Genomic DNA, 27,079 nt, shown 5'->3' on the forward strand with positions numbered 1-27,079 from the left:
GATGCAGAAGGGAGAACAGATCGACACCTTCCTCGGTCGATTGAAGGAGATCCAAGATCAACTGACTTCCATAGGGGCCACACCAGATCTAGAGTTGATGGTGAGAACAACCCTGAATGCAGTCTCAGAACACTGGGAGGTGTTTGTCCAGAGCATACTGGGCAAGGCGACCCTTCCAGATTGGGAGGAAATGTGGGTGGCTCTTCGCCAAGAAGAGATCAAGAGGGTGACCAAGACAGGAAGCAGCAGCAAGGGGATCAGAATCAAGAAGGAGGAGGAGGTGGATGCTGCCCTAGCATCTGAGGGTAACCAAGAAAAGCGAAAGAAGAAGGACCTCTCCAAGGTCAAATGCTTCCACTGTGGGGAGCTGGGTCATTATGCGACCCAGTGTCTGAGGAAGAAGAGCAAGGGAGAGGCTTCCGAGACGAAGGCAGCGCTAGCAAGGGCAGAGAAGGAAGTGGAGACAGACAATGACTGTGCCATGAGTGCACACACCACTTGAGCGAAAGTGGGGAGACATCGAGCTATAGTCAAGAGGACTACAAAAGATGAGGGGCAGGATCCTCGAGGTACCCAACCTCTTGGATTATTCCTGGCTACAGGAGCCCCGAAGAGGAGTAGCAGGACTGGCGGATGTTGGTAGAGACGGATGAGGATGGAGCGGCAGAGAGAGCTACAGTGCAGGATTCCCAAGACAACGCGAGGCTAGCAAGCTGCGACAGTGCGAGAGGCATGGGAGTGTTGCACCAATGCAGGATGGCATAGAGAGGTGTGCAACGGTGATAGATGCAGGGAGTTGTTGCAGCAGCGCAGAGGTCAGAGAGGGGGCACTTGTCGGTGACAGAGGGAGCTTCAGCATCGGGAGTGTCTCTGGCCTGACAGAGATGTCAGAGTTGGGAGATCAATTACTTACTTCTCAGTAACTGAGTTGCAGTGCAGCAGTGGCGGTGCTATGGGCAGCACGATGCAGCATGATGAGAGGGGATGCAGTGCCAGTGGCAGGGCCATGGGCAACAGCACGGATGCAGAGGGAGTTGTCGTACAGATGCAGCAGTGGCAGAGCCATGGGTGGCAGTACGAGATGCAGCAGTACAGATGATGGGCAGCAGGCCTAGCATCAGGGACCGATGCCGAATGATCAGAGTAATACTCAGTAAGGAGTATTGCTAGAGCACAGTCCTTGCTAAGAGGGAGTGTTGATTTGGGGTAGCATCGGATGTGCTCTAGCCACGAAATTTGGTGGAGAGGGTAAGGCACATGAGATCTCCAATACCCAAAAAGGGTTTGGGCAGATTCTAAACAGTTTAGGAGATATTAAGATAATTAATATTTTTAATGGAGTCCCTAAGTCTAAACTTAGGGAAATTAAAATATTAATGTAAATTAATATAAAACTGTGTTAGAATGGTCCAAAAGTCATGGATCAAGCCAGATCTAATCTTAGCCGTTGATTAGGGACTTAATCTCGGTCGTTGATTTGTCAACGAGAAAAGTATAAGAGGAGGCTTGAGAGTCACTTGGAGAACACACCAAGAGACCAAGATTTTGACTTTCTGGGGTTGGGTTTGCTGAAAAAGTTGAGAGAGTGATCTGGAGTTGCAGCTGAGGGGCAGTGAATATAGAAGCAGAGAGGTAGAGATAGTGTCGAGAGGATCAGTGCAGTAGCCAGGAAAGCTGACGCAGAGGGCAGAAGCTGGAACTGCCGGGAACAGCCGAAACTGTCGGGAACTGCCGGAACAGCCTGGAAACCTGACGCAAAAGGCAGAAGTCAGAACTGTCAGAACTGCCAAAACAGCTAGGAAAGTTGTCGCAGAGGGCAAAAGCCGGAACTGCTGGGAACAGCCGAAACTGTCGGGAAAGTTGACGCAGAGGGCAGAAGCCGAAACTGCCGTGAAAGCTGACGCAAAGGGCAAAAGCGGAACTGCCGGGAAAGCTGACGTAGAGGGCATAAGAGGTTGACGCAGTCCCTAGAGGCTGACACTAGGGTTTTCGTGGGGCAGATTGGAGCTGAGGAGTTGCCGGAGTGTTTATCCGGGGTTTCAGCCGGAGCATTTGTCTCCGAAGGAGAGGTACTACTACCGAGATTTTTCTCTGTTGAGTGAGCCGGATTTGGCACCCAGATTGTATTCTGAAACTACTTAATAAATCAAACCCTCAGATTGCTGCACCTGTTTTCCCGCATTGGGTTTTTCCGGGGACATTAGTCCAAAAATAACAATGTCATTTGTGTGCTTATTTCTGTTTCCTTCAGTTAATGATATGTAATGTGTTGAGCATGTACTTGTGTTTATTTTCAGTATTTACATGGTAAATAACTTGTTAACTAATCAGATCAAGTAGGAAGGAATAAATCAGATAGTACATGGAGGGTTTCTCACTGTTAGACTGAGAAACTTCAACATAATGTAACAATCATCCTCCATGAATGTAGATGAGGGCAGCGTATAGATCTCTTTAGACAGCGTCTAGGGCTAAGGCAAACCTTCTAGGGCTGCGTATGCTCGTAGGGACTCTTCCTTCCACTAAAACCCAAACAAGTGGAGAGGAAGAGATCACAAGAGGTGTGTCTAAAATGACTTGCAAGGCACCTCTATTTATTTGGTTGTTGGCCAACCTTGAAGAATTGTCCCATAACACAAATAAATTCATATCTTCGAATACATGTTAGAATCGGATGATCTTTAGATCAATCCTACACCTCTCGACAAGAGGAATCCAAGAAAAATATCAGTTGTCATGAATAAGTAGACCCACATGGAGTCTGGCCCTAATTGCCAATTTTAACACTCCCCCTCAACTAGGGAGAACTCCATCGGCTAATCCATCTGCTAGTCCGTACTATCTCAGCGAACAGTGCCCTGCACTACTCTGCTCTAATGAACTATGAAGAAGAAGAAGTGATCGAGAATGTATCATACCATCCTCTACTGACTCGAAGTCAGTGCCATATTAAAGAGAGTGTCTCATACCACTCTTATTGATCCGAAATCAGTTCCAAATAAAGAGAGTGAGTTATATCACTCTTACTGACCCGAAGTCAATTCCAATTGATCCCAGATCAATATCATCCTAGCACAGGGAGTATGGTAGTAACACGATGCGTCCATCAGTACTACTATGGTCCCTATCCTCATTTCCCTACTCATTGGCCACATGAGAGGTACTTCCCATGAGTCCCAGACTGCATGGGTAGGATGTCTTAGCAAGAGAAGGATGAACCACTCATCCTGCCTACATGTCGCCATGAGGTATCCCAGGGGAAGGTTGAGCCACTCACCCTGTACACAACAAATCACTAGGGGAAGGCTAAACCACTCACCCTATGATTGTGTCTCGGCAGGAGAAGGATGAACCACTCATCCTGCCTACATAGCAAAGCACTAGGGGAAGGTTGAACCACTCACCCTATGCTTGCTCATCGTTCCAAGAAGTACCCCCAAGCCCCCCGGAGCTCCCAGAGCTCAATGTCCATATTACACTGGACCTTCAGGAGAGAGTCTCTCCACGACTTCTAGTCGTTTTCAGAAAGTCAAGAATTTGACCTTTCCCAGGGGCTTCAACTGGATATTGGCGACCTGCACATTAGTCCCAGAGTGATGGAGCCTTTTTGCTCCCCGGTGTACCATATCCCAAATAATGTGGTACCTAACGTCTATATGCTTGGAGCAATCATAGAACACGAGATTCCTCATTAATCGAATCCCACACTGGTTGTCACAGAAGATCACAGTGATATCCAATGCATGCCTAAACAGCTCACTGAAGAGCTTCCACAGCGAGACAGCTTCACACGAGGTCATACTCGCAGCTTATGTATCTGGCCTCATCGGTGCTCAAAGAAACCGACTTCTGCTTCCTGCTCATCCAGGATATCAAAGCAGAACCCAAAGAGAACCAGCACCTAGAAGTGCTCTTGCGATCCTCCACACTGCCTGCCCAGTCAACATTTGAATAATCATCCAGCCTTAAATTCCCGACAGTGTATCTCAATTCATGAGAGATTGTGCCCCGAAGATATCTCAAAAGATTCTTGGCACCAATCCAGTGAAGCTCAACCATTTATGAGCTCAGCATGCAAAACATATATCCGGACGGGAGTTCACCAAGAACATCAATGCTAGTATGAGTTTATGAAACTCAGAGGCATTTCCCAAATCAGGTCTGACATCACTACCGCATAACTTCTTAAAGTTAGGCTTCATCGAGGTAGTCACGGGCTTGCAATTCACCATTCCAAATCCGGAATCCAACTCCCTCTTACTTTTGCAAATGAGAGGGTCTGCACCTGTTAGAAAGAGGTCGTCCTCATAAGGTGCCAGTATGAGAGGTCTATCATCCACAACCTTCAAGCAATGGTTTGGATCGGCTTCACTCCTAGTGAATCTCAGCTTCATCAGATAGTTGTTTATCCTTTCATACCAAGCCCGGGGTGCTTGCTTCAAGCCATAGAGGGCTTTCTTCCACCTGCATACATGAGATTCCCAATCATGAATCTCAAACCCCTCGGGTTGTTCCAAATCTGTGGACTTGCTACATGAGGGGAATGGTTCCCTTGTAAGTTTTCCTTCGGTACATCTCGGACATGTACCTCCATGCTCTTCCTTGAATTCAAGCATCCTTGTCACCATCTGTCTCACATCGGGTAGGGCCCCATAATGAGCAGACCTTTGGTGCTATAGAAGAGATGTGTCAACTGACATGGTCCCCAATGGACTTCTTGCAACTTGATACAAATTGCCAACCTTGAACTCAAAAGCATCTTTAAAAATTCCTTATCCACACACATACCTTTCCATTGATGAATGCCACCTTTGTCTTCCATTGCTGAAATGGACCGTAGGTTCTTCTTGAGATTAGGTACGCTACCTTGATCCAACTAAAGAGTAGTATTCCCTATACCCTTTACGGGATATGTCACGCCCCTACACCTGCGGTAGTCTTCCAACCGCTTATAGCAAGGTGCGGCACCACCGAACGCTTTCTTTTCACCAATACTAACATTCGTGGACTACGCCTACTTTCACATTAACATTACTTAGCTTGTGTTTCGCAACCAAGTAAAATGCAATTATCCTTTATACTTAATGAAGCCCATACTCATTCATTATCATCATGCAATTATACCAAGAACAACAACAATTGCAACAAGTATAAAGGGGAGGGGCAACTCCCCGTAATGTGAGTCTGCCCAACAATATATTAAGAATATCAGTTTTACAATGTACAAGTGTGCCTTGCCAAACCAAGTCTACACTTAGCCAAATATTACAACAGAGAGGCAACCCTGCCTTTTACAATACATGTGCACCCTTGCACAAAGAGTAGTGCTCACCCGAGCCACTTAAATCCTCTTCACCAAGTCCTGCACAAATCTGCACATCCACCGCACCCCGGGCACACCTTGCCCACTCTTCGACCGACTCAAGATAACCTCCAAGTGCACCTTCAAGTGGAGCGCATGAGATATGCGCAGCTCCCCTTATTTCTGCGCACTTTTGCTTTCCTCTTGATCTTATGCGTAGAAGAGATGAGAGGAATGTGTTGTTGAAATGAGCTCTAAGCTCCACTTACTTATATCCATCTTAGCGTGGGTTTACATGGGGTGTGCAGCCCCTTGGCCGACCCCCAAAACCACTAACCATGCGCCCATAAGACTTTTACACAAGTCGGCTTCAAGTCTTATCCATCGCATATATATATTATGTCGCTCAACACTTAGTCGCATAAGTGTCTCGCCTTTCGTCGCACCAATCGTCGCATTATGTCCGCAGCCCGTCGCATTGTCGTTTCGTGCGCGCCCGCGCACCCGCCCACGCCTTCGTGCACGAAGACTCGCCGGCGCCCGTCGCACCCGCAACTCGAAGGCCTTACAGGATAGGTGGCATCGTCTCCAAGAATAATATCCAAGTTTGTTTCCTTCTCTCTCAGATTAGAGAGAGTTTCCCTCTATCCGGTGAAGTGCCTTGAAGCACTACAATCAATAAGCCAGATTCCCAAAGAGTCTGGAGGAGAAGTGGTGGAGAGGGCCAATATAAGATAATACTCCTTTAGCTTATTAGAATTCTTCATACCAGGAGTTCCTTGCTTTTTTGAAGAGTCGGCCATTTCCCTGATGACCTACATTCCTTTTTGCCATTGTACCTATCATTCTTTCAATCATTGAAGATGCCCTTGGAATGATTGTTATCATAATCAAGTGATGTGTCCCTTTTGTTCAGACACTCCTTCGCATAATGGCCAAACTTATTGCAAGCAAGGCATTTGCCTTTCCTTTCATCCTTAGATCCGGACTTCTTATTGAAGTGACCTGTAGATAGGCCACCAGATGCTTCCGCTGTGTCACTTTGATAATCTTCTTTGCTTCGACTTCACCCTTGGTAAATTTGAAGAGGGATGAGGAACCCATTGAGCCTTTTTGTCCTTTCCAACTGTCTTCAGTGATTGCTCTTTCACTCTTGTTTGGGCTTTGACTTCACCTCAGCTCCGATACCATGTTAATTTTAGGTATGTTCTATGCTGAGAGCAATTTACTTCAATTTTTCATTTAGCTCAGTATCAATTCCAGATTAGCAATCACATCAGCATGATAGTAAAGTGAAGATAGAACATTAAACATAAACATCAGAAAACAAACCAAGACAAGAGGACCCAAGATGTGGCGCCAGCCAGGGACAAACCCCAATGTGGGAAACCCTTGATCAATTCTTCTTATATTCTTCAATAGTTCCACAGAGAGATAGATAGTACATATACATCAGAAGTCAACACTTTGACTTGACAAGATAAGAGCAGAGATCTTCACCATGAAGATGACACAATAGTTCTGATGACAAGGACTGCAGATCTGAACTCACTCTTCAACTGATTCACCAAGGTGATTCCATCACCATGCTACATCCATCATCACTATGTTGCACTCATCATTGTGCTGCACTAATCATCACTATGCTGCACTTCACTGTGCTGCACTCATCATCACTATGTTGCACTTCACTGTGCTGCACTCATCATCACTATGCTGCACTTCACTGTGCTGCACTCATCATCACTATGTTGCACTTCACTGTGCTGCTCTCATCATCACTATGCTGCACTTCACTGTGCTGCTCTCATCATCACTATGTTGCACTTCACTGTGTTGCATCCATCCAAGTTGCATCCAACACCATGTTGCACCCATCACTGTGTTGAATGGCTAATCTGAACAAAATCCAAACAATCCTAAGACAACAGCCCCAAGGTAGTCTTAGCTATGGTGCTATGGCCTACGGCCTAGCACATAGCAACGCTAAAGAGAGTGTCTTCAAAACATCACTAATGCATGTGATATTATTTCATCTCATTGCACACAAACCATGAAGGAGCACAGATACACACACACACACATATATATACCGAGACCTGTTGTGATATCACTGATATACATATTAATATAGCAAGGAGGCAGATCCATATACTGTGAGATAAAGCTCTATACACAAAAATGTTGAGATTGATATCACAGAAATTGTGACTATGTCAAGAATGAATCTAACCCAGAATTCATATTAATATAGTGCCTCTTTTCTGCTCCGTCCATCCGAGGACTATCTTGACTACGTCTTTAATTTACAGGTATGCCGAGAATGATACAAGCACAGACCTCCTTGCGTCCTTCTGTCATGCGTTGATCACCATGAGACTAACCTGGGTACCCATCCGAGGTAGCATTCAAACCCTGAATAGAAACCTCTCTATGGTGCGGATCTGGGTCTTCCTTTTGCTGCGTTTGAGGGTCTCTTGAGACAGCGAGAAGGGATCCTCCTCTAGCTGTATAGAACCCTCATTTGGCTTGTGGAAGAGACCTCTTCTTTCCAGCGAAGAGTGGAATAAGGCCAGCAGTTAGGGCCTACGTTACACCTTCTTCCATGATTGTGTTAGGTTCACTTCCATGACAGCATTAGGTTCTTTATTAGGGTAGCGTTAGGGCTCCTTCATACTAGCGTTGAAGCCTTTCCTTGTTGTGATACAAGAGCCTCCTTTTGGGCAGCGAAGATTCCTCTAATGTAACAATCATCCTCCATGAATGTAGATGAGGGCCGTGTATAGATCTCTTTAGACAGCGTCTAGGGCTAGGGCAAACCTTCTAGGGCTACGTATTCTCTTAGGGACTCTTCCTTCCACTAAAACCCAAACAAGTGGAGAGGAAGAGATCACAAGAGGTGTGTCTAAAATGACTTGCAAGGCACCTCTATTTATACTAAAACGTGGAGGACAAGTGGGGGTAATTTGGTTGTTGGCCGACCTTGACGAATTGTCCCATAACACAAATACATGAATACATGTCAGAATCGGATGGAGACGAATCCAAGAAAAATATCAGCTACCATGAATAAGTAGACCCACATGGAGTTTGGCCCTCGTTGCCAATTTTAACACAGTATGAAGAAAGCCGGATGTGGACTAGAAAATCACTTTCCGATAAAGGGAAGGATGACATGACTGACTTGAGGAAAGTGATGGATGGCCAATGCCCTGCAAAGACGAAGGCTCCACAATATTAAAAATAAAATTCATGACATCGAATGGAGGAGCGCTACAAACAGTTGAATGCCCATGATCTTCACAATGAATAAAAGGTTGTTGCTGGAAACAAGTCCCTAGTTAAGAGGGAGCTTGGACAAGTCCTTGGCTAAGAGGGAGCTTGGGTACATTCCTTTTATAGGAATGGATTGGTCATCCCTAGTTAAGAGAGAGTGACAAATATGGTTCTCTACTTCACGTGTCATTCACTAGACCAAGACTAATAGCCGTAAGTCTTAGTGAAGGCCATGAGGAGAGATAGACACATCATTCTTGTCTTCACTTGAGAAGAAAGAATGGAGGATTGGGTAAGCATCTAGCATCTGATACTCTTTGAGGATGTGGTAGGGCATCCAAGATAAAAGGAGTCGTGAAGGAACGATATTCTTTGAGGACTGGGAATCCAAGATAAGAATAATCTTGGAAGGACATATCCTGTGAACACTCGGGTGGGGTATGCTCCAAGAGAGACAATGATGAAGGTGCCTATAAATCATTGGTCTCGCCAGCATTGTGCTCTGATCTTGTGGAGAGATAGAGTTGTTAGTCAAGCCCTTGCTATGTGACAATGCTGGATGATATGATGCTAAACAGATGGGCTACCAATGTGACTCTTCTTATGAGAATTCTTCAGATTGAGAATGTCCAAGTACCTTGTATGGATTATGAATACCTCCCTAGTTAAGAGGGAGTGTTGAAATATGTAACTACGTTCCATCTTCATAATGACGTATGTAATCATGATTTTATGTAGTTAATGAAAAGAGAAAAATAAATTTATGATTTTTATTCTGAGGCATAGGTTTCAGGCTCAAGGGAAATTTATTTTTAGGTCAAGCACCCATTGAGTGCTTCTAGGTTTGTCATGAAATCAATTGAGTCATTGTCATGTATTGAAGACCCATTTGGGCATGTTACATATTGTGAAGAAAATTTATTTGAGTCAAAAGACCCTCCAAGACCTCATCATGGCACAAAGATCAAGTTGGCCTACATGAAGGGACAAGTCGGCCTAAAGAGAGCAATTTGTACCCCTCACAAGCCTATAAATAAGAAGAAACTCGACCTCATTTGAACACTCACTCAAGCAAGTTCGATCTTCTCAAGATAGAAACGGAAAAGGACGAAAAAGAAGGAGACGAACTAGATCAAAGTTTTTGGGCCTCTCTCTCTCTCTCTCTCGTGTTAGGGTTTCTATATTTGTTGGGCAAAAGAATTTGTTGGACAGAAGAATTTGTTGGACAAAAAAATTTGTTGGGCAAATCGAAGTTGCAGAAGAATTTACTAGGCAGGTCGAAGTTGCAGAAGAGTTTGTTAGGCATATCGAAGTTGCCAAAGAATGTGTTACGCAAGTCGAAGTTCCAAAAAAATCTGTTGGGCAAGTTAAAATTGCAGAAGTTGTTGGAATCAAGGTTTGACTTGGTCTTGGTGGGCCTTGGTCAAGGGTCATAGGTCTTGGAATTCGTCAATTGAAGTTCAATAAGAAGAGAAGAATTCTTGTGGGTTTTCCTCTCAGTTGGAGAGGTTTTGGCCCTGGCTGATCCCCTACATCTTGTGTCCTATTATCTCATTGATTTTATTGTTTGGTAGTTGTTTGATGATAAAGAACACTAATAATAATCAAGTGTAGGAAGAAGCTAATCAATTTAAGTAAAAATACATCACAGGCAGTTATGAAAGTAAGAAAAATCATCTAATCTAGGTAGCCCTAGATTTCTCAACACTAGTTTCCTTGCATGTGTGAGATGATGTAGCCCTAAAACAGTCCCTGAAAACTTTGTTCTTCTTCCTTTGCTTCTCCTCTTCTTTGCTTGTCCTTTAGATCTCGTTCTTGTTCTTGTATGAACTTATTTGTATGCTCTTCAAGTGAGGCCCAATACCATCTTATATATAGGCTTCTTGAGAGGGTCGAATAGCCCTAATGAGGCCGACTTGGTCTTGGAGGGAGACTTTTGACACTTTGACTTACAATAAATTCTTATTACATGATACAAAATGCCCAATGGGGTCTTTTACATATGACAATTACTCTGACTTCTTTGACTCTATGACAAAGCCCTAGAAGCACACAATGGGTGCTTGACCTATAAATAAATTGACCTTGAGCATGAAACCCATGTTATAAAAATAATAACAATAATTTTCTTTTCAAGATTACATAAGACATTATGAAGACCGAACCTAGTTACATATTTCAACAAAACTTGCCTACTTGAACTCAGTTAACCTTAGTCAAATTCGGCCTTCCTTGGTGTTCAAATAGCAACAAAAAAAGTCAACAAATCTGCAGTGAACCCTAGTCAAATAGCTCCTTTTGCCTTGATTTTTGTGCCAAATAATGCGGCTTGCTTGGACAAACCTATCCTTGGTCAAAACACAGTCAAACAATCCCTCTAAAGTCCAAAAGTCAACATTGGTCAAAGTCTCCTCACAACAAAAAGTCAACGCAAGTCAAATTAGCCCAAGAAACTTCGCACATGTGGATGAGTAGCTACCTCATATGTACGAACCAATCAGATGAGAGAGAATGTTGTGTGAGTGAATGTGCCAAATGAGGATGAAGGTCTCCTTTATTTATATGCGATGGAGGGGGATCAATTTATCTAATTGACCCCAAGTCGACCTTGACCAATTGTGCTCTTGTGGGCTTGACATCAAAAACATATTTCTCCTTGTCCAATTTTAGTGCTTCCAAGTTCCAGGGTCAATTTTGGTCCTTTCGAAAAGAGGAATATTGTCCAATAAGCATCTTAAGTCAATGAGCTACTCAAAGTGGAATTCGGCCCTAGTTGTGTATTTTAACACTATCGCCTGCCAAACTCGCACTGCCATGTGGAAACTCAATCTACCTCCTGGAAAACTCGATCTGCCCTCTTGGAAATTCGCACTCCTTTGGCAAACTCACACTAACCTCTGGAAGACTCACACGGCCTAACCAACTCGGCCTCCTCCTAGAACTCACAACCTCATTGGAAAAACTTGATCTCCTGCAGAAAATAACTAATAGTAAAAACCTCCATAAATTCTTCTCCCAATTACTGTTGTTGAAACCCTCATGGTGTCTCACTGAAAATCACCCACTTGATGTGTCTCCAAAGCTGCCCATCGATTCTCTTTATACTCTCTCATTCACAATGAGTGGCCATGATACCCACTTGATGTGTCTCCAAAGCTGCCCATCGATTCTCTTTATACTCTCTCATTCACAATGAATGGCCATGATTAAAAGCTCACTTGATCCAATGGATGGCTAAGATCATCTTAGAACTTTCCACAAACTTCTAGAGCTAAATCGATCTTATCCCAACTAATGTCAATTAATTATTCACTTTCCCTAAGTTTTAACTTGGGAAATATTTTAAAAAATCACTAATTGACATAATTAAGATATTTTCCCTAGATGAAACTTCGTAAAAATTACATGGGCTTCGAAATAATTAAATCCTCTATGTTCCTAGCCTCATTGACACCTCTCAAGGCTAGAACACCTGTCTGAGCTACAATATTTAACATCCTTCACGGGCATTGTACTGAGCATATCAGGTACATCCCAAGTATCTCCTAGAAAATCTTCATGCTTTGGGCACATCTAGGTGTCCCCTGAGCACTAGATGGAGTTGCTAAATGCAAGTGGTACCTCCATGTTTTGCAAGGCTCTGGACAGGAAACCTATCAGATAAGGGTTCCACAGCAGCGTTTATGGCAAGTCTGTCAGGTGCTTGAGATTTGTTGTCCCAAGCAAATGGTGACACCTATAAACTACCCCATCAGTTGCAGTATTACAAACTGCTTATGGACACATGCTGTTGGGATGTTGCTTTTCTGTTTGGAAAAAAAAGGAACTTTAAATTTTCCCCACTCACACTTAGTAGTCCCTAGCAAGCTTTGAATGTACCATAAATCCTTAAAAAAACCTAAACCGGAAGATAACTTCATTTTGAAGAATTATTGCTTGGTGATGAGAAGTGGGCACATACTTGGTGGCTAGAAACTTTTTAAAACCAAGGATTTTTTGTGCTTTTTCACTGGATTTGACTTGGAACACGCGGGAAAGTCCTTCTAACTTGGATTTCTAGCTGTTCTGTTCACCAAAAACTTGTGACATCAGTGGATTTTCACTCATTTTTTTCTGGAACGTTGGCGAAACCCTAGAAAAGCATTGTTATTTTTTTTTGGCGGTTTGGGGGAGGGGGGGGATATTAGTGACTCTTGGGAAATACAATGAAACGCTGAATATCAAACTTAATGATAGCCCGTGGGATAAGTTTAGCGAGTTCATTAAAATGTTAATTAATTGTCGTTCATTGCCTGTTATTAATCAAAAACGTTGATTTTTTTTAAGGGAGGAACAACATTTCTATACAGTATATTTTTCTGTATTTGCCATGAAATTCAGCTATTTAAAAGTTGGTCGTTGAAAATAAGGATATCTCTCTCCCGAAATAGATTCTAACAGCTTTGTTCACAGAATTCTTAATTTGAACCCTGTGCCTATTTCTGACAATAAGACACCCATCTATAATTGGCATGGCTTAGAAGACCATCACATGCACATACTGTTGGAACCATTCATGTTTTCTACTTCACCACTATAAATTAATACGCATTACTAAGGCATTTAAGCTTCTTATGCTGTTCCCTCTATCATATTGATTTAATTCGCCAGAAAGCATACGAGTTATTTAAGGGTCCCTGAGTAAACAGACCTGCACGGAATCGGCACTGATGATTTCACCGCCTATTCTCTTGGCCAATTGCAATGCCAGTCTGCTTTTACCGACGCCCGTGGGACCTGATATTACAATCACTTTGGGCTTCTTGTGTTTCACTTGACTGGAGCAGGACATGGTTTCGAATCTCATCAAGTTGGCATTCGTCATCCAAAAAGGATTTACGCTGGATACTAGTAGAAGGCTTGCCCGGAACGAAACAACCTCCATACCATACACATATATTCTCAGATATGGATGCATGGACATACCTTAAATGGAGAAGCATTTCGTATGAAACTTAAATGGAAAAATCATGTCGTCTGGGAGCGAGTTTCAGGGATTTGTAAATTGATCCCATCCCGCATCGTGATTAAGAATATTTTAGTGTGGTTTAGTGGTTCACTGGGGTTTAAAGCCTGCCATAGAAGCCGGATGATAGGTTGATTCAATATAACAAAAAATATTTTTTGATTAAGAATATTTTAGTGTGGTTTAGTGGTTCACTGGGGTTGAAAGCCTGCCATAGAAGTAACAAAAAATATTTTTTGATTAAGAATATTTTAGTGTGGTTTAGTGGTTCACTGGGGTTGAAAGCCTGCCATAGAAGCCGGATGATAGGTTGATTCAATATAACAAAAAAATATTTTCTTTTGCAATGTGATGTATTCAAAGACATCATAGAAAGTTATGAGAACATGTAAGCATTAGTGTCTTGGCATTGTCTTTTTTAGCAAGGAGACTGTTGGAAGGTTGGGTCAGTGCATCATCAATTTGAATCTGAAAATGGCTCAATTGGATAGAGTGAAAAACAAGGAACTAATGGTATCATAAACTATTTTTAGTCTCATAGACCTTAAAATATCATTTTGACCATATTAATGAGCAATTTAAATGATTAATAAAGAAATAGAGCATGTATTATATAAATAAATAAAATATGAATTTAAGTATTTTTTATTGTTTTAATTAAAAACTTATAAAATAATTTTCTCCTTAGGTGTGGTTATTCTATAATAGCTCTTTCCTTAATTTTAAAATAATTTTATCCATGGTTGTGGTTATTTTAGAATAGCTCTTTAATTTTAATTTAATTTGGCTATTTTAGAGTAGTTTTTTCCCCTAATTTTAATTACATTGAAGGTGTTCGCTTTGCGGGGTTTTGTTGGGTAAACATTATTCATGTTCGTCAATCCCAACGCTCTATTTTCATCGTTCTATCGAGTGAAAAATATGACATGTGTACATTTTTTTTTCAAAGATTTGTATGTGCGGCTTGGTGAAGAAATAGTGTTTTGTCGTCTTCCACGTTTAGGCTGGTGTCGTACTCTCCATGCCCGATAGAGGACAACAGGCGTGGAGGGCATATATAAATAGACACTTGCTCTTTTTCGTTTAGACTCCTGAATCACTCCTCGGTTTGATCGATCATTCCATGGAGAGGCCATCTGCAATGTCGTCATTTTCTTTACTCATAACACCCATTGAATCAACATACATACCCTATATAATTCCTTTAACAATTCAAATGTGCTTATGCTCCCCTCCCTAATCAATCCATCATTCACTCTCATTCTTCCTTTGGCATCAAGCAATCATGATTGAAAGTAGATAGACTTTGGGTGTGTCATAGTTTGTTCCTAAGGGTATGAAGTGAATTGCAACTCAGTTGCACTGCCACACACTGCAGAAGGTGGAAAATTAAGATTGTATGGAAGTGAAAGAGGTTCAAACCCATATTGCAGTGAAGTTGGATTTGCATTGAGAGTGGGCTCTATACAATTTCCTTGTTCCTAATGTCCTACAACATTCTGCAAATCATCATGAGAAGGAATCGAGTTATCGTTATCAGGATTGACATAAGTGCCATTGAAGCTTGTATCGGTGATGGTGGAAACAAAAATACGTGTTGCAGTAATTGAATGGCCTATTGTGGCAGTATTGTAGATAACCCATATGTTCTGAAGAGCCATTCAATGGTCTCGTTGTCAGATTTATGGTGGAGCTTTTCAGTTAGTTCGACAATCTGTGATATGCACTTTGTGGGTACTCGAACTCTTCTATCGCATTCGTCCTTCACTCAGCGGTTCCTGCCTTTTGTGGTTTGCAACAGGGTTGTATTCATCATCGTGTGTGTTGGGTCAACAATGAGCAGCTCATCGGGTGAGGAAAACTTGTGAGGATCTCCATCTAACTCTAATTGTTGGATCAGCCATTCCATAGTCTTTCCATCACGTTTGAAGCCAAGTTTGTGGTGAGCTTAAATAGACACTCCAGCTGAGCTCGCTTAGATTGACGTCTTCAGGAAATCCATCGCCTCCTTCAAGAAACATGTAGAGCTAGATGATTATGTTTCAGATGCCCAAGCTAGAGCAACCAAGTTTTCAGAGTGGTATGGAAAAATACTAGATGAATTACAGGAAGATCCTAAAAGACACAAAGGACCACCTAATTGTGTATTTTTTGCAGAATACTATAGCAGTGCCTAAGGGAAGTGGGTTTCAGAGACATATTTTAAAAAGTCAAGGAAGAAGAGAATGCAAAATCTTTGATCCTATTTGAACAAGTTCAAGTTGTAACACTCTTTGATAGTACTGAAGATGAAGGGAAGCATTTAGGAGACTTGATAAGGGGAATACTTGCAGGCAATATTTTTGTTTTGGGTGCTGCAAAACTTGTTGAAGTGTTTGAAAGGGATGGAATGTCCTTTTTGGCCAGTTGTGAAAACTTACTATCTTGATCATTGGTCATTGATGACTTGGAAACATTCAAGTCAAGCTGGAAGAGGAAGTGGAAGAAGGTTGTCATGTTTGCAGATAATTCTGGCGCAGATCTTGTAGTAGGGATATTACCTTTTGCAAAAGAGTTGCTTCGATGAGATACATAGGTGGTTTTAGCTACCAATGATTTACCATCCATTAACGATGTTACTTAGTCTAAATTGGTGGAAATTGTCTCAAAAGTGAAAGAGATGAAAGAAGGGAGGGAATATATTTTGGGAGTAGATGCAAAGAACCTTCTTATTGTAAATTCTGGAACTGATTTATGTATCACCTGAGCTTGCATTTTTATAGAATGATGTTGATCTAGTTGCGTTGGAGGGTATGTGTTAGGACCTGCGGTCCGTGCGACGGGCAGGGCGACTCCACCGTGCGAAGGACGTGCGAAATATGAAACGAAATGAGCCAAGAAACGAGTTTATAAGGTGTTGGACGAGTTGGGCGGGCCGACCCTCCTCTTGGGCGAGACAACACATGTTGAACGAGTCGGCTTGGGCGTTTGGTGTGGGTCGGCCGGGTGACATAACCCGCCACCCGCCCATATATATTGGAGGGCGTTTGGAGGCGAACAGCATAATCCTGGACTAGGCTTTGTTCCTGGAATTAAGGTAGACCCTATCTAGGCTTTGTTCCTGGAATATATCCTCTTCTTTTGACCTTTCTTGCTCCTTTTCTTCTTCCTCTTCACAATCTATGTAGAATAATTTCTTCTCAGCACACTTATGACCTTTTGTGTATTTGCTATCACAATTGTAACAAAGCCCTTTTGCTCTTTTTTCTTCCAATTGTTGCGGTGTCAACCTTGTAGGTTGTGGAAGACTATGGGCAACAACACTTCCATCTTTATAGTTGTGAATGGTATGCTTCCTAGTTGCCATAATTTTGCTTTCCATTTTTCTTGCTAACCTGAATGCTTTCTCTAATGAATCAGGTTCCCAAAGGCGCACATCATGTTGGATATTATCCTTTAAAGACCCTATGAACACATCAATCCTATGCTCCTCTGGAATATCTTTTATCCTTATGTTCAATTTTTGGAACTCCTCAATGTGCTCCATTATTGAACCCTTTTGTTTGAGATTCATCAATTGGCTAAAAAAAGTGTTGCTTTTTGTATCCTCATAATGTGCTATCAATTCTTCCGTAAAAATTGCCCAAGTGATAAATTGTTTACGAGAACAAAGCCATTGATACCATACAAACTGATTTGGTTCCAAATATAAAGTTGCCATACGTACCTTTTGTGTGTTTTGCACATTATTGAGATCGAAGAATTGCTCCATCTGTAATATCCATGTGGCGGGATCCTTGCCATCAAACTTCCTCATATCGATTTTTGGAACATGGTGAGTCTTCGATCCAACATTAGATTCTATGGAATCATGATTAATATTTCTTTTGTTCTCATCATGAGTTTCCTTTGGTACTCTTTCACCCTTAGTGACTATTTCTTGTAGCAACTTATCCATCTTATCATCCATGCCATCAATTTTAGCTTCCATGCCATCCATCTTAGCTTCTACACCTTTCTTTAAACCATCCATCTTAGCTTCTACATCTTTCCTTAAACCATCCATTTTAGATTCTGTTGCTTTTTGTGCAAGTGACACTCGTTGCACTTGTTCTTGTAATTTTGATATATCATATAGCATTTCTTCTTCTTCTTCATGAGTCATGCTAGAGCTTTCAGGCTCCTTACTAGGTGTTTGCATTTTCTTTCCTCGTGGCATCAGTTACCGATAATAATTCTCTAATATTCCCTTTGAATACCTTCAAAATAAATTTTCAAACCAAGCTTAAGCAAAAATTAAAGAAAATCTACACACCTTTTTTCACTTTGTAGGAGCTCGATATTGCCTCCGATGTATCTCTGTACTTTCTGATTATCTAGTTCTAAATTTGTGACCTGTAGTAGCCCTCTGTGTCCTCTTTCCAATGCCACAAGTCTGACCCAAATTGGATTCACCAAGGAAGAGTTATGCGAAATCTCCCACAATTACTTGATTATAGACTAGTTCAGTAGAGCGAACTTGGACGACGTGCCACGTGTCACTGTTTCAACCTTTGACTCTAAAAAATATATAAAAGAAAACTACAGTCCGTCCTCTTTCTGTACCTTCTTACGAAATTTCAATCCGATGCTCAGAAAGAAAGTTATGACGATTTTCCCTAGGTCACCTGTTTTGAGTGTAATTCAAGAGTCTGCAAAAAGACCAATTTCCTCAGATCATATCTCCGCAAATATCGCGCGAAAAACTCTGAAATTCGGACCCAAGGTTCAGCGCGATTTCTTCTCAAATGGGTTTTTTTTTGCGACTTCTGAAACGTTACAGAAAAAAAGTTATAGCGAAAATGCCACGATGACCTGTTTGGAGCAGCGAAACCCTAGAATCCAAAGCTCTGATACCAAATGTTATGAAACCAGCTCAAAAAAAGATAGAAAAGAGAGATCCACGCCTTAGAATTCAGCCTCTTCGAGGGGGCAACCTCCTTTACATTACATAAATGAACAATTCTTGGATGATACAAATGAAAATACCTCCTTTCTATATATAGGAGTCTAAGTGGTCCCAATATAATCAAAGCCTACATAACAATAATATTGTAGGGCACAACAATAACAATAGTGGGCTTCTATGTGGCACAATAGTAACAATATGGGCACTACATGGGTACATCAATATAAATAAGGGGTATAACTACAATAGTAATGGGGTAATCACTAGTATTATAGGGACCCAACAGGTATGGAAAAATACTAGATGAATTACAGGAAGATCCTAAAAGCCACAAAGGACCACCTAATTGTGTATTTTTTGTAGAATACTATAGCAGTGCCTAAGGGAAGTGGGTTTCAGAGACATATTTTAAAAAGTCAAGGAAGAATAGAATGCAAAATCTTTGATCCTATTTGAACAAGTTCAAGTTGTAACACTCTTTGATAGTACTGAAGATGAAGGGAAGCATTTAGGAGACTTGATAAGGGGAATACTTGCAGGCAATATTTTTGTTTTGGGTGCTGCAAAACTTGTTGAAGTGTTTGAAAGGGATGGAATGTCCTTTTTGGCCAGTTGTGAAAACTTACTATCTTGATCATTGGTCATTGATGACTTGGAAACATTCAAGTCAAGCTGGATGAGGAAGTGGAAGAAGGTTGTCATGTTTGCAGATAATTCTGGCGCAGATCTTGTAGTAGGGATATTACCTTTTGCAAAAGAGTTGCTTCGATGAGGTACACAGGTGGTTTTAGCTACCAATGATTTACCATCCATTAACGATGTTACTTAGTCTAAATTGGTGGAAATTGTCTCAAAAGTGAAAGAGATGAAAGATGGGAGGGAATATATTCTGGGAGTAGATGCAAAGAACCTTCTTATTGTAAATTCTGGAACTGATTTATGTATCACCTGAGCTTGCATTTTTATAGAATGATGTTGATCTAGTTGCGTTGGAGGGTATGTGTTAGGACCTGCGGTCCGTGCGACGGGCAGGGCGACTCCACCGTGCGAAGGACGTGCGAAATATGAAACGAAATGAGCCAAGAAACGAGTTTATAAGGTGTTGGACGAGTTGGGCGGGCCGACCCTCCTCTTGGGCGAGACAACACATGTTGAACGAGTCAGCTTGGGCGTTTGGTGTGGGTCGGCCGGGTGACATAACCCGCCACCCGCCCATATATATTGGAGGGCGTTTGGAGGCAAACAACCATCATTCGATCACACGAGTTCGAACAAGGAGTTCTGCAGTGCGTGGATGAGCCCACACGACGGGCGGAACTCGAGTGGAAAACTCGTTGGGAAAGTCGTTCGAGAAATTCGTTCGAAAAGTCGTTCGAGAATTCATTCGAGGAATCCGTTCGAGAATTCGTTCGAGGAGGTCATTCGAGAAAGTCGTTCGAAAAGTCGTTCAGGAAAGTCGTTCAGAAAAGTCGTTCGGGCAAAACTCGGGCGAGGTCATTCGGGCGACCCGGGCGAGGTCGTGTGGCGACCCGGGTGAGGTCGTTCGGGCGACCCGGGTGAAGTCGTGTGGCGACCCGGGTGAGGTCGTTTGGGCGAACCGGGTGAAGTCGTGTGGCAACTCGGGTGAACAAGTTGGGTGAACGGGTGGACGTGCGGACGGGCGGTTGGGTAAGGGCGTCGTGCACGCCGAAACGAAGAATCGTGCGGACGGGCGACCGGGTGAGGGTGTGCCGTGCACGATGAAATGGTGGAAACGGTGAAGTGTTGAGATTTTGAACGAAGGTGTGACTCGTGCGGAGGTGCCCGTGCGTGGAAACTTGGTTACGACGAGGTGCGCCCAAGTTGGGAAAACAACACGATCGTGCATCGAGGTGAACGAAGGGTTGGTAAGTCGTGCAGCGACCGTGCGGAGGTGTTGACGAGCTGGGAAACCGAGTTTTCCGAAGTTGTGAAAATTGGCTAAGTGTAAATTTGGGGTTTCCCAAGATTTAACTTGTACTTGTAAAAGAATATTATATATATTGATTCGGGCATACTCATATTGCAGGGAGTTGCCCCTCCCTTTATACTGTTGTGCATTTCTCTTGTATAATGTTGTTTATGTGAATGTTATGGGCTTTCACTTGTATAAAGGAAACATAATAATACTTGGTAACGAAAATAAAACTAAGTATGGAAAAAAAAGAAAACAATTAGTAGTGCCACACCTCGCTATAAGCGGTTGAAAGACTACCGCAGGTGTAGGGGCGTGACAGGTGGTATTAGAGCTTGTACTGGGGAGGTGGTGCTGGTGTTGAAGCGGTGAAGCTGATACACACCTGCACTTCGTGGCAGGTGGTATCAGAGCTAGTGAACTGAATCAAGGAGTTGATTCTACGAAGACCGAAGACCTGGCAGGGAGCTCAAGTTTTGCAGGTGACAGGTGGAATATCAGGGTGATTCAGGTGAATGGTGAAACAAGTTTAGCAGAGGAAAAGCTTAATGCTTGGGCCAAGTTGAACGACAAGGCATGGCAGGTTTGGAAGATTGCGAAGGGAAGCTCTTGCTTACCTTATACAAGTTGAAGCGGATGAAAGAAGAGAATCCCCGAATTCGAAAAGAACTTGAAGTCTTGGAAAAGAATGTTGAAGACAAACTTCTTCAACTTGGTTGGGAAATGGAGCAAGATGAAGTTGCAGATTATGCTAACAAGGAAGAAGAAGTCGTGATGATCAAGGATGTTGTAGATGTGACAACGATGGAGGATGAACTTGAGATTGATCAAGCTGGACCAGGATCGTGCAGTTTGCAGACATGGATGGATGAGGATACTCGTATGAAGGAGCCTCATGATGATGATGTAAGTACTATTGATACTTGTGTTTCACTTGAGCATTTGGTAGATGGACCGTATGCAGGGAAGGGCAAAGTCAGTTTGCCGATGCAGGGGAGCATCTTACCATGGATGTCTATGATGAGACCTTGTATGGAGAAGCAAGGATTGTTGACTGTTGTAGGACTTTTTGGGGTTGTTTGTGACCTTGTGATAGAAGGTACAAAGGCCCGTGACAAGGGAGGAACATGATGATCGTTGCGGAGGATTGGGTCATGCTTTAGCCACATGGAGAATTGGCTAAGTGCCCGGCATGACTCATGGACAGATTGGAGGGCACACACTTGGATATGATGATACTTGGGTGGACTTCTCATGGCCGAGACCAAGAGTAAGTCTTGGTGGAACCTTTAGTGGGGGAGCTATGATGGAAGGGACTCGTGATGATGGTGATATGGCTGTGTGACCGAGTTCACTAGACCGAAGATTGCAGACTTGGATGAGGATGACTGATTGTTGTGAGGGTCTACTTGGTTGACTACATGGGCAACTTAGTTATGGACATCATGTTGGAGACATGGAGCATGGCAGTCCATGCAGGGACATTAGGCAGGAGCACTTGTAGAGGTGTCACTTGTGGGCATCCAATGAGGAGTGCCAAGGCAGGGATGTTGTGCAGGTGGATTTGCTGATGTGACATGGAAACTTATTATTTATGAGCCGATGGAGAGGTTGTGCACTTATGTACAACAAGGCCATGGACTTGGATGGAGCTATGAGCAAACTATGGAGCATTCCTACAACATGGAGAGTTGAGGCATCTTGTAGAGACCTTTGGGCCGAGACTTGTATGCTTGCTAGAGTGTTGGTTGGAGATGAGTCATGGAGCTCATGATGACATGAGGTTGTGACTTTTGGGGACTTCATATATGGTGGACTTGGAGGATCTGATGCATTGAGGAGCTGAGGTCAAAGACTTTGATGCAAGATGGGGTGCATACTTTCAAGTACATGTATGGGAATGGCTTGAAAGAGTGACTAGATGTGGAGGATCGATATGAGACACTTTGGAGTGATGGAGTTACAACGATGATGATGCCTTGGTGGCAACACTCGGGCATGGGTTGAGCCAAGACTCAACCACCTTTGACACATGGGAGCTGATTGATCTATGATCATGGGCAGCACATGGATAGGTGAGACAGGTATATACTTGTTTCTATAGCAGACTTGAGGGATGGTACATTGCAGATATGATGGAGGTTGCTTCATGGACCTGAATGTGGCACATCAAGAGTCGGAGTTTGATGAGATGGTCTCTTCATATTGAGGAGGCACACATATGGATGATGATGTTGGGATAGATGTGGCTGATTTCGGGGAGCACATTGGTACCAAACATCATGGACAGCATGTTGCAGATGAGATGAGGGCTACTTCATGGACCTGAGCATGGCTTACACTTATATGGAGATAGATTCTTGATCGAGTTGAGGATGTGACGGGATGTTTTGAGAAACAGCTGATGATGGCATGAGGATGTTCACTCTCATGGTTTGAGTGTGACAGTTGGACTGATCACCCGACTAGTTCAAACATGGGGTCCGGAAGTGTACAGAGATGTGTTAGCATTTGTTGGAGTATCATGGCAGCAGTTCACATGAGGATGACACATGACGGGGTCGACACGAGATGTTGCAGTGGGCATGTAGCTTGAGATGGAGGGACCAGCCTTCCACGACGGGGAGCAGCATGTGGAGATTGTGACAGGGTAGTCGATGGTCATGGATTGAGATGATTTCTGATGTATGACATACCGATGGGGTGTATACCTTGGTATGGTGATCTTGGTGACAGATGGTTGTCGGGATGAGATATTGTCGAGGACGACAATGACTTCCAGTGGGGGAGGATGTTAGGACCTGCGGTCCGTGCGACGGGCAGGGCGACTCCACCGTGCGAAGGACGTGCAAAATATGAAACGAAACGAGCCAAGAAACGAGTTTATAAGGTGTTGGATGAGTTGGGCGGGCCGACCCTCCTCTTGGGCGAGACAACACATGTTGAACGAGTCGGCTTGGGCGTTTGGTGTGGGTCGGCTGGGTGACATAACCCGCCACCCGCCCGTATATATTGGAGGGCGTTTGGAGGCAAACGACCATCATTCGATCACACGAGTTCGAACAAGGAGTTCTGCAGTGCGTGGATGAGCCCGCACGATAGGTGGAACTCGGGTGGAAAACTCGTTCGGAAAGTCGTTCGAGAAGTCATTCAAGAAAGTCGTTCGAGGAAGTCGTTCGAGAATTCGTTCAAGGAAGTCGTTCGAGAATTCGTTCGAGGAAGTCGTTCGAGGAAGTCGTTCGAGAATTCGTTCGAGGAGGTCGTTAGAGAATTCATTCGAGGAGGTCGTTCAAGAATTCGTTCGAGAAAGTCGTTCGAGAAGTCATTCAAGAAAGTCGTTCAGAAAAGTCGTTCGGGCAGAACTCGGGCGAGGTCGTTCGGGCGACCCGGGTGAAGTCGTGTGGCGACTTGGGTGAATGAGCTCGGGGGAACGAGTTGGGTGAACGGGTGGACGTGCGTACGGGCGGCCGGGTGAGGGCGCGTCGTGCACGCCGAAATGAAGAATCGTGCAGACGGGCGACCGGGTGAGGGTGCGTTGTGCACGACGAAACGGTGGAAATGGTGAAGTGTTGAGATTGTGAAGGAAGGTGTGACTCGTGCGGAGGCGTCCGTGTGTGGCGACTTGGTTACGACGAGGCGCACCCAAGTTGGGAAAACAACACGATCATGCAACGAGGTGAACGAAGGGTTGGTGAGTCATGCGATGACCGTGCAGAGGTGCTGACGAGCTAGGCAATCGAGTTTGCCGAAGTTGTGAAAATTGGCTAAGTGTAAATTTGGGGTTTCCCAAGATTTAACTTGTACTTGTAAAAAAATATTATATATATTGATTCGGGCAGACTCATATTGCAGGGATTTGCCCCTCCCTTTATACTGTTGTGCATTTCTCTTGTATAATGTTGTTTATGTGAATGTTATGGGCTTTCAATTGTATAAAGGAAACATAATAATACTTGGTAACAAAAATAAAACTAAGTATGGAATGTTAGGCGTAGTCTACAATCGTAAGTATTGGTGAAAAGAAAACGATTGGTAGTGCTACACCTCGTTATAAGCGGTTGAAAGACTACTGCAGGTGTAGGGGTGTGACAGTATGGCTCATGGGATTGAGACCAATCTCTACACGCAGTTCAAATGTGAATTATAGTACAACTAGAGACCTAGAGATCGAGCTTTATCGTTGTCATTTCGTCAAATGTGGACAATGTCTAATGTGTATTCATTGGAAGGCCATGCCCCTTCTTATATATAAGTGTGTTCTAGCTTTTCATGCTTGAGAAGGCTTGTGTAGCTTTAATTATAAGTTAGTTGCACCATCCATTCCAACTTCTGATGGAGCACGGTCATGTTGCCAGCTAGAAGGACCCTCCTACATGGAACCTTATCCCTCATCCTCACTCTGCTCACCAGTACCGTTGTTTCTTTTCCTTATAAAATGTGTTAGCGCTTGGAATTTCACCTCAGGCTGAAAAAGGTAAACTCCAAGGCAACATCAAACCACTAAGCCTCGTAGCTAGCCCTATGGGGCAAGAGATGGCTCTCTCCGGTTTATCTCGGTAAAGATCTTCAACGAGCGAGATAACCAATAAGGAAACACTGATTTTAGGCTAGTAAACTGATAAAAAAGGTTTGAATTGGAAGTTTTAAGATTTTGGTGGAAAGTTGGGGAAAGGCAATTTCGGGTGCGGGGATTGGACACAGTTTTTGCAGGGGGTTCTTTGGGGCAAGGTAGTAAACAGTATTGATGCCTTTGATAGAGGTGGATGGATGAGAATGACCGGTGAGGAGTTAAGGAGAGCAAGCAATAACCTTGAATTCCCCTTAAACAGTTGAAAACATTGATATTAAGCAAACTTAAAAGCAGAGCATGACAGTCATGAATTCTACTTTAACACTTCATTTGCCTAATTTGCAGAAGGAAAAGTAAGGAAATGATTCACATAACACACTTACAAGTACAAAGAGGAACACACCATCAATACATGTGACCACAAGAATCCCAAAAAGGACTGCAAAACCCTGGTCTTCCTTTGCCAAAAATTGTAGAGATACAATGAGTAATACAATAGAGCTTATCCCTCCAGAGTCCAACCATGAAAATGAGCAAGAAAGTACATAATATAGGCCATCTAACATCTTTCCCTGCCTCTAGGGGTCTAGCTCACTATCCTAGGAGTTGTTTCAACCAATTCTAAACTAAGCACTGAAAACTAGGCAATCAAAACAACTTGCCTCTATAAGCTAGGAAACCAATTCATTCATTAAATTTTGCCTATCTTATGAATGAATCTTCTAGAAGAGATATATAAGTTTCTAAACATCATATAATTACATAATTTACAACAAGGAGGATGAAAATCAACTCCAAAAAGTCAAATCCAATCAAAACTGCGTTTTGCTGAGTTGTAGGTTGAATTCCTGTGCAAACTGCCGGATGGGTCGCGCGCAATTCCTGGATGGGTCGCGCGCCTTTGGAGGCACTTTTGAGGCAATTCCAGGTGTCCAAATGAGGCAAAAGTGGGCTTGTTGGAAAGGTCTGGATGTCTACTTTCCAACCCAAGTGGAATTTCTGAATTTGGTTGTCATTTGCCCCTCCAAAATTGCAATCTCCCAAGACTGCTTCCTGTATGTCAAAAATGTGGCAGAAAGTCATTTTTTGCTTCTTTTTTTTACTTTCTGGAGGCCCAAAACTTGGTGAAATTTCTTGGTAATGGCTGAGAAAGTGTAACTTTCCATGACAAATCCAGAAATGATGAGTTTTTCCAAAATGGAGTTGCCAAACGAAAGGGTCGCGTGCGGCGCGCGACCCATTGGTGAAGAAAACCTGTTTTTTGCCAGAAAAATCACAAATGACCCAAAATGCTCAATTTTTTTTGAAATTTGTGTTGAAGTTGAGTTATTTAGTATCATGCTCCTTCAAAGAAGCCTCAACCAAGATATGGAGGGGTCGGGTCTTTTCCTTCGTTTTTGTGCTTTGGCCAACCGTCTTTGGAGCACTTTCATTCTTGCCTTGCATACGTGCATCCGCGCCCAATAATGATTTTTCATGTTCCTGAGCAAGTCCTTATCTTGGTTGGCCTTGGCCAGCAACCTCTTCAAATGAGCATTGACCTGGAGAAGCATAGCCTCTCGCTCAACGGGTACCAAATCGCCGGGTCTCTTTCGAGCCAAGTTGCGGTCCTCATGAATCCTCCGCAACTCATCAAGAGTGTGCTCATCCTCCAACTGCTTGTTGCGCTGCTCTAAATATGGGATCGTCCATTGTGCCCCTTCCAATCTTCGCTGCAATGAATCATTTTCAGCTCTTAGGTGCTGAATGATCTCCTTTGACTCTAGGCTAGGAGAACTAATATCAAGGTCAACAACCTCTATGTCCGGAACACCTGATGGCCCCTCATCAATCCTGGGCTGTTTGTCCCTCTCTGATACCTGTGTTGCTGTCGGAAACGAGGCCCCTTCCACCTGATGTGGAGATAACACTTGTGGTGCTGATGAAGAAGGCGAGACCCCTTCCACCTGGTGTGGAGAAAATACTCGTCGAGCTGCTACAAATAAGGCCCTGTGGCCTCTCTGATAAGTGACCAATGGAGGAAAGCTGACATGTCTAGTCTCAGGGATATCATGTTGCTGTGATGG

The 27,079-nt window shown here is 43.2% G+C and overlaps 1 protein-coding gene and 2 pseudogenes across 2 annotated transcripts in view; 2 read left to right on the forward strand and 1 right to left on the reverse strand.

Moving 5' to 3' along the window:
* The window catches only part of IPT9 (isopentenyltransferase 9), a 336,165-nt gene extending 322,466 nt beyond the window's left edge, over positions 1-13,699 (reverse strand). Inside the window, exon 1 of one of the 2 annotated variants that reach the window (XM_089437271.1) lies at positions 13,269-13,699. In XM_089437271.1, the coding sequence (XP_089293397.1) occupies positions 13,269-13,541 (273 nt within the window). In that variant the 5' untranslated portion in view covers positions 13,542-13,699. The remainder of the gene's footprint in view (positions 1-13,268) is intronic. The other variant, XM_089437272.1, reaches the window with a different exon arrangement.
* Positions 13,700-15,193: 1,494 nt separating this feature from the next.
* On the forward strand, positions 15,194-16,384 carry LOC149162443 (damage-control phosphatase At2g17340 pseudogene; annotated as a pseudogene).
* Positions 16,385-16,441: 57 nt separating this feature from the next.
* LOC149162444 (damage-control phosphatase At2g17340 pseudogene) lies at positions 16,442-24,590 on the forward strand (annotated as a pseudogene).
* The last annotated feature ends 2,489 nt before the right edge of the window (positions 24,591-27,079 follow it).

The sequence above is a fragment of the Pinus tabuliformis genome, chromosome 5_2 (genome assembly GCF_031772625.1).
Source record: "Pinus tabuliformis cultivar Carrire ecotype Pingquan chromosome 5_2, CPIR1, whole genome shotgun sequence".
NCBI classification, from domain to species: Eukaryota; Viridiplantae; Streptophyta; class Pinopsida; order Pinales; family Pinaceae; genus Pinus; species Pinus tabuliformis.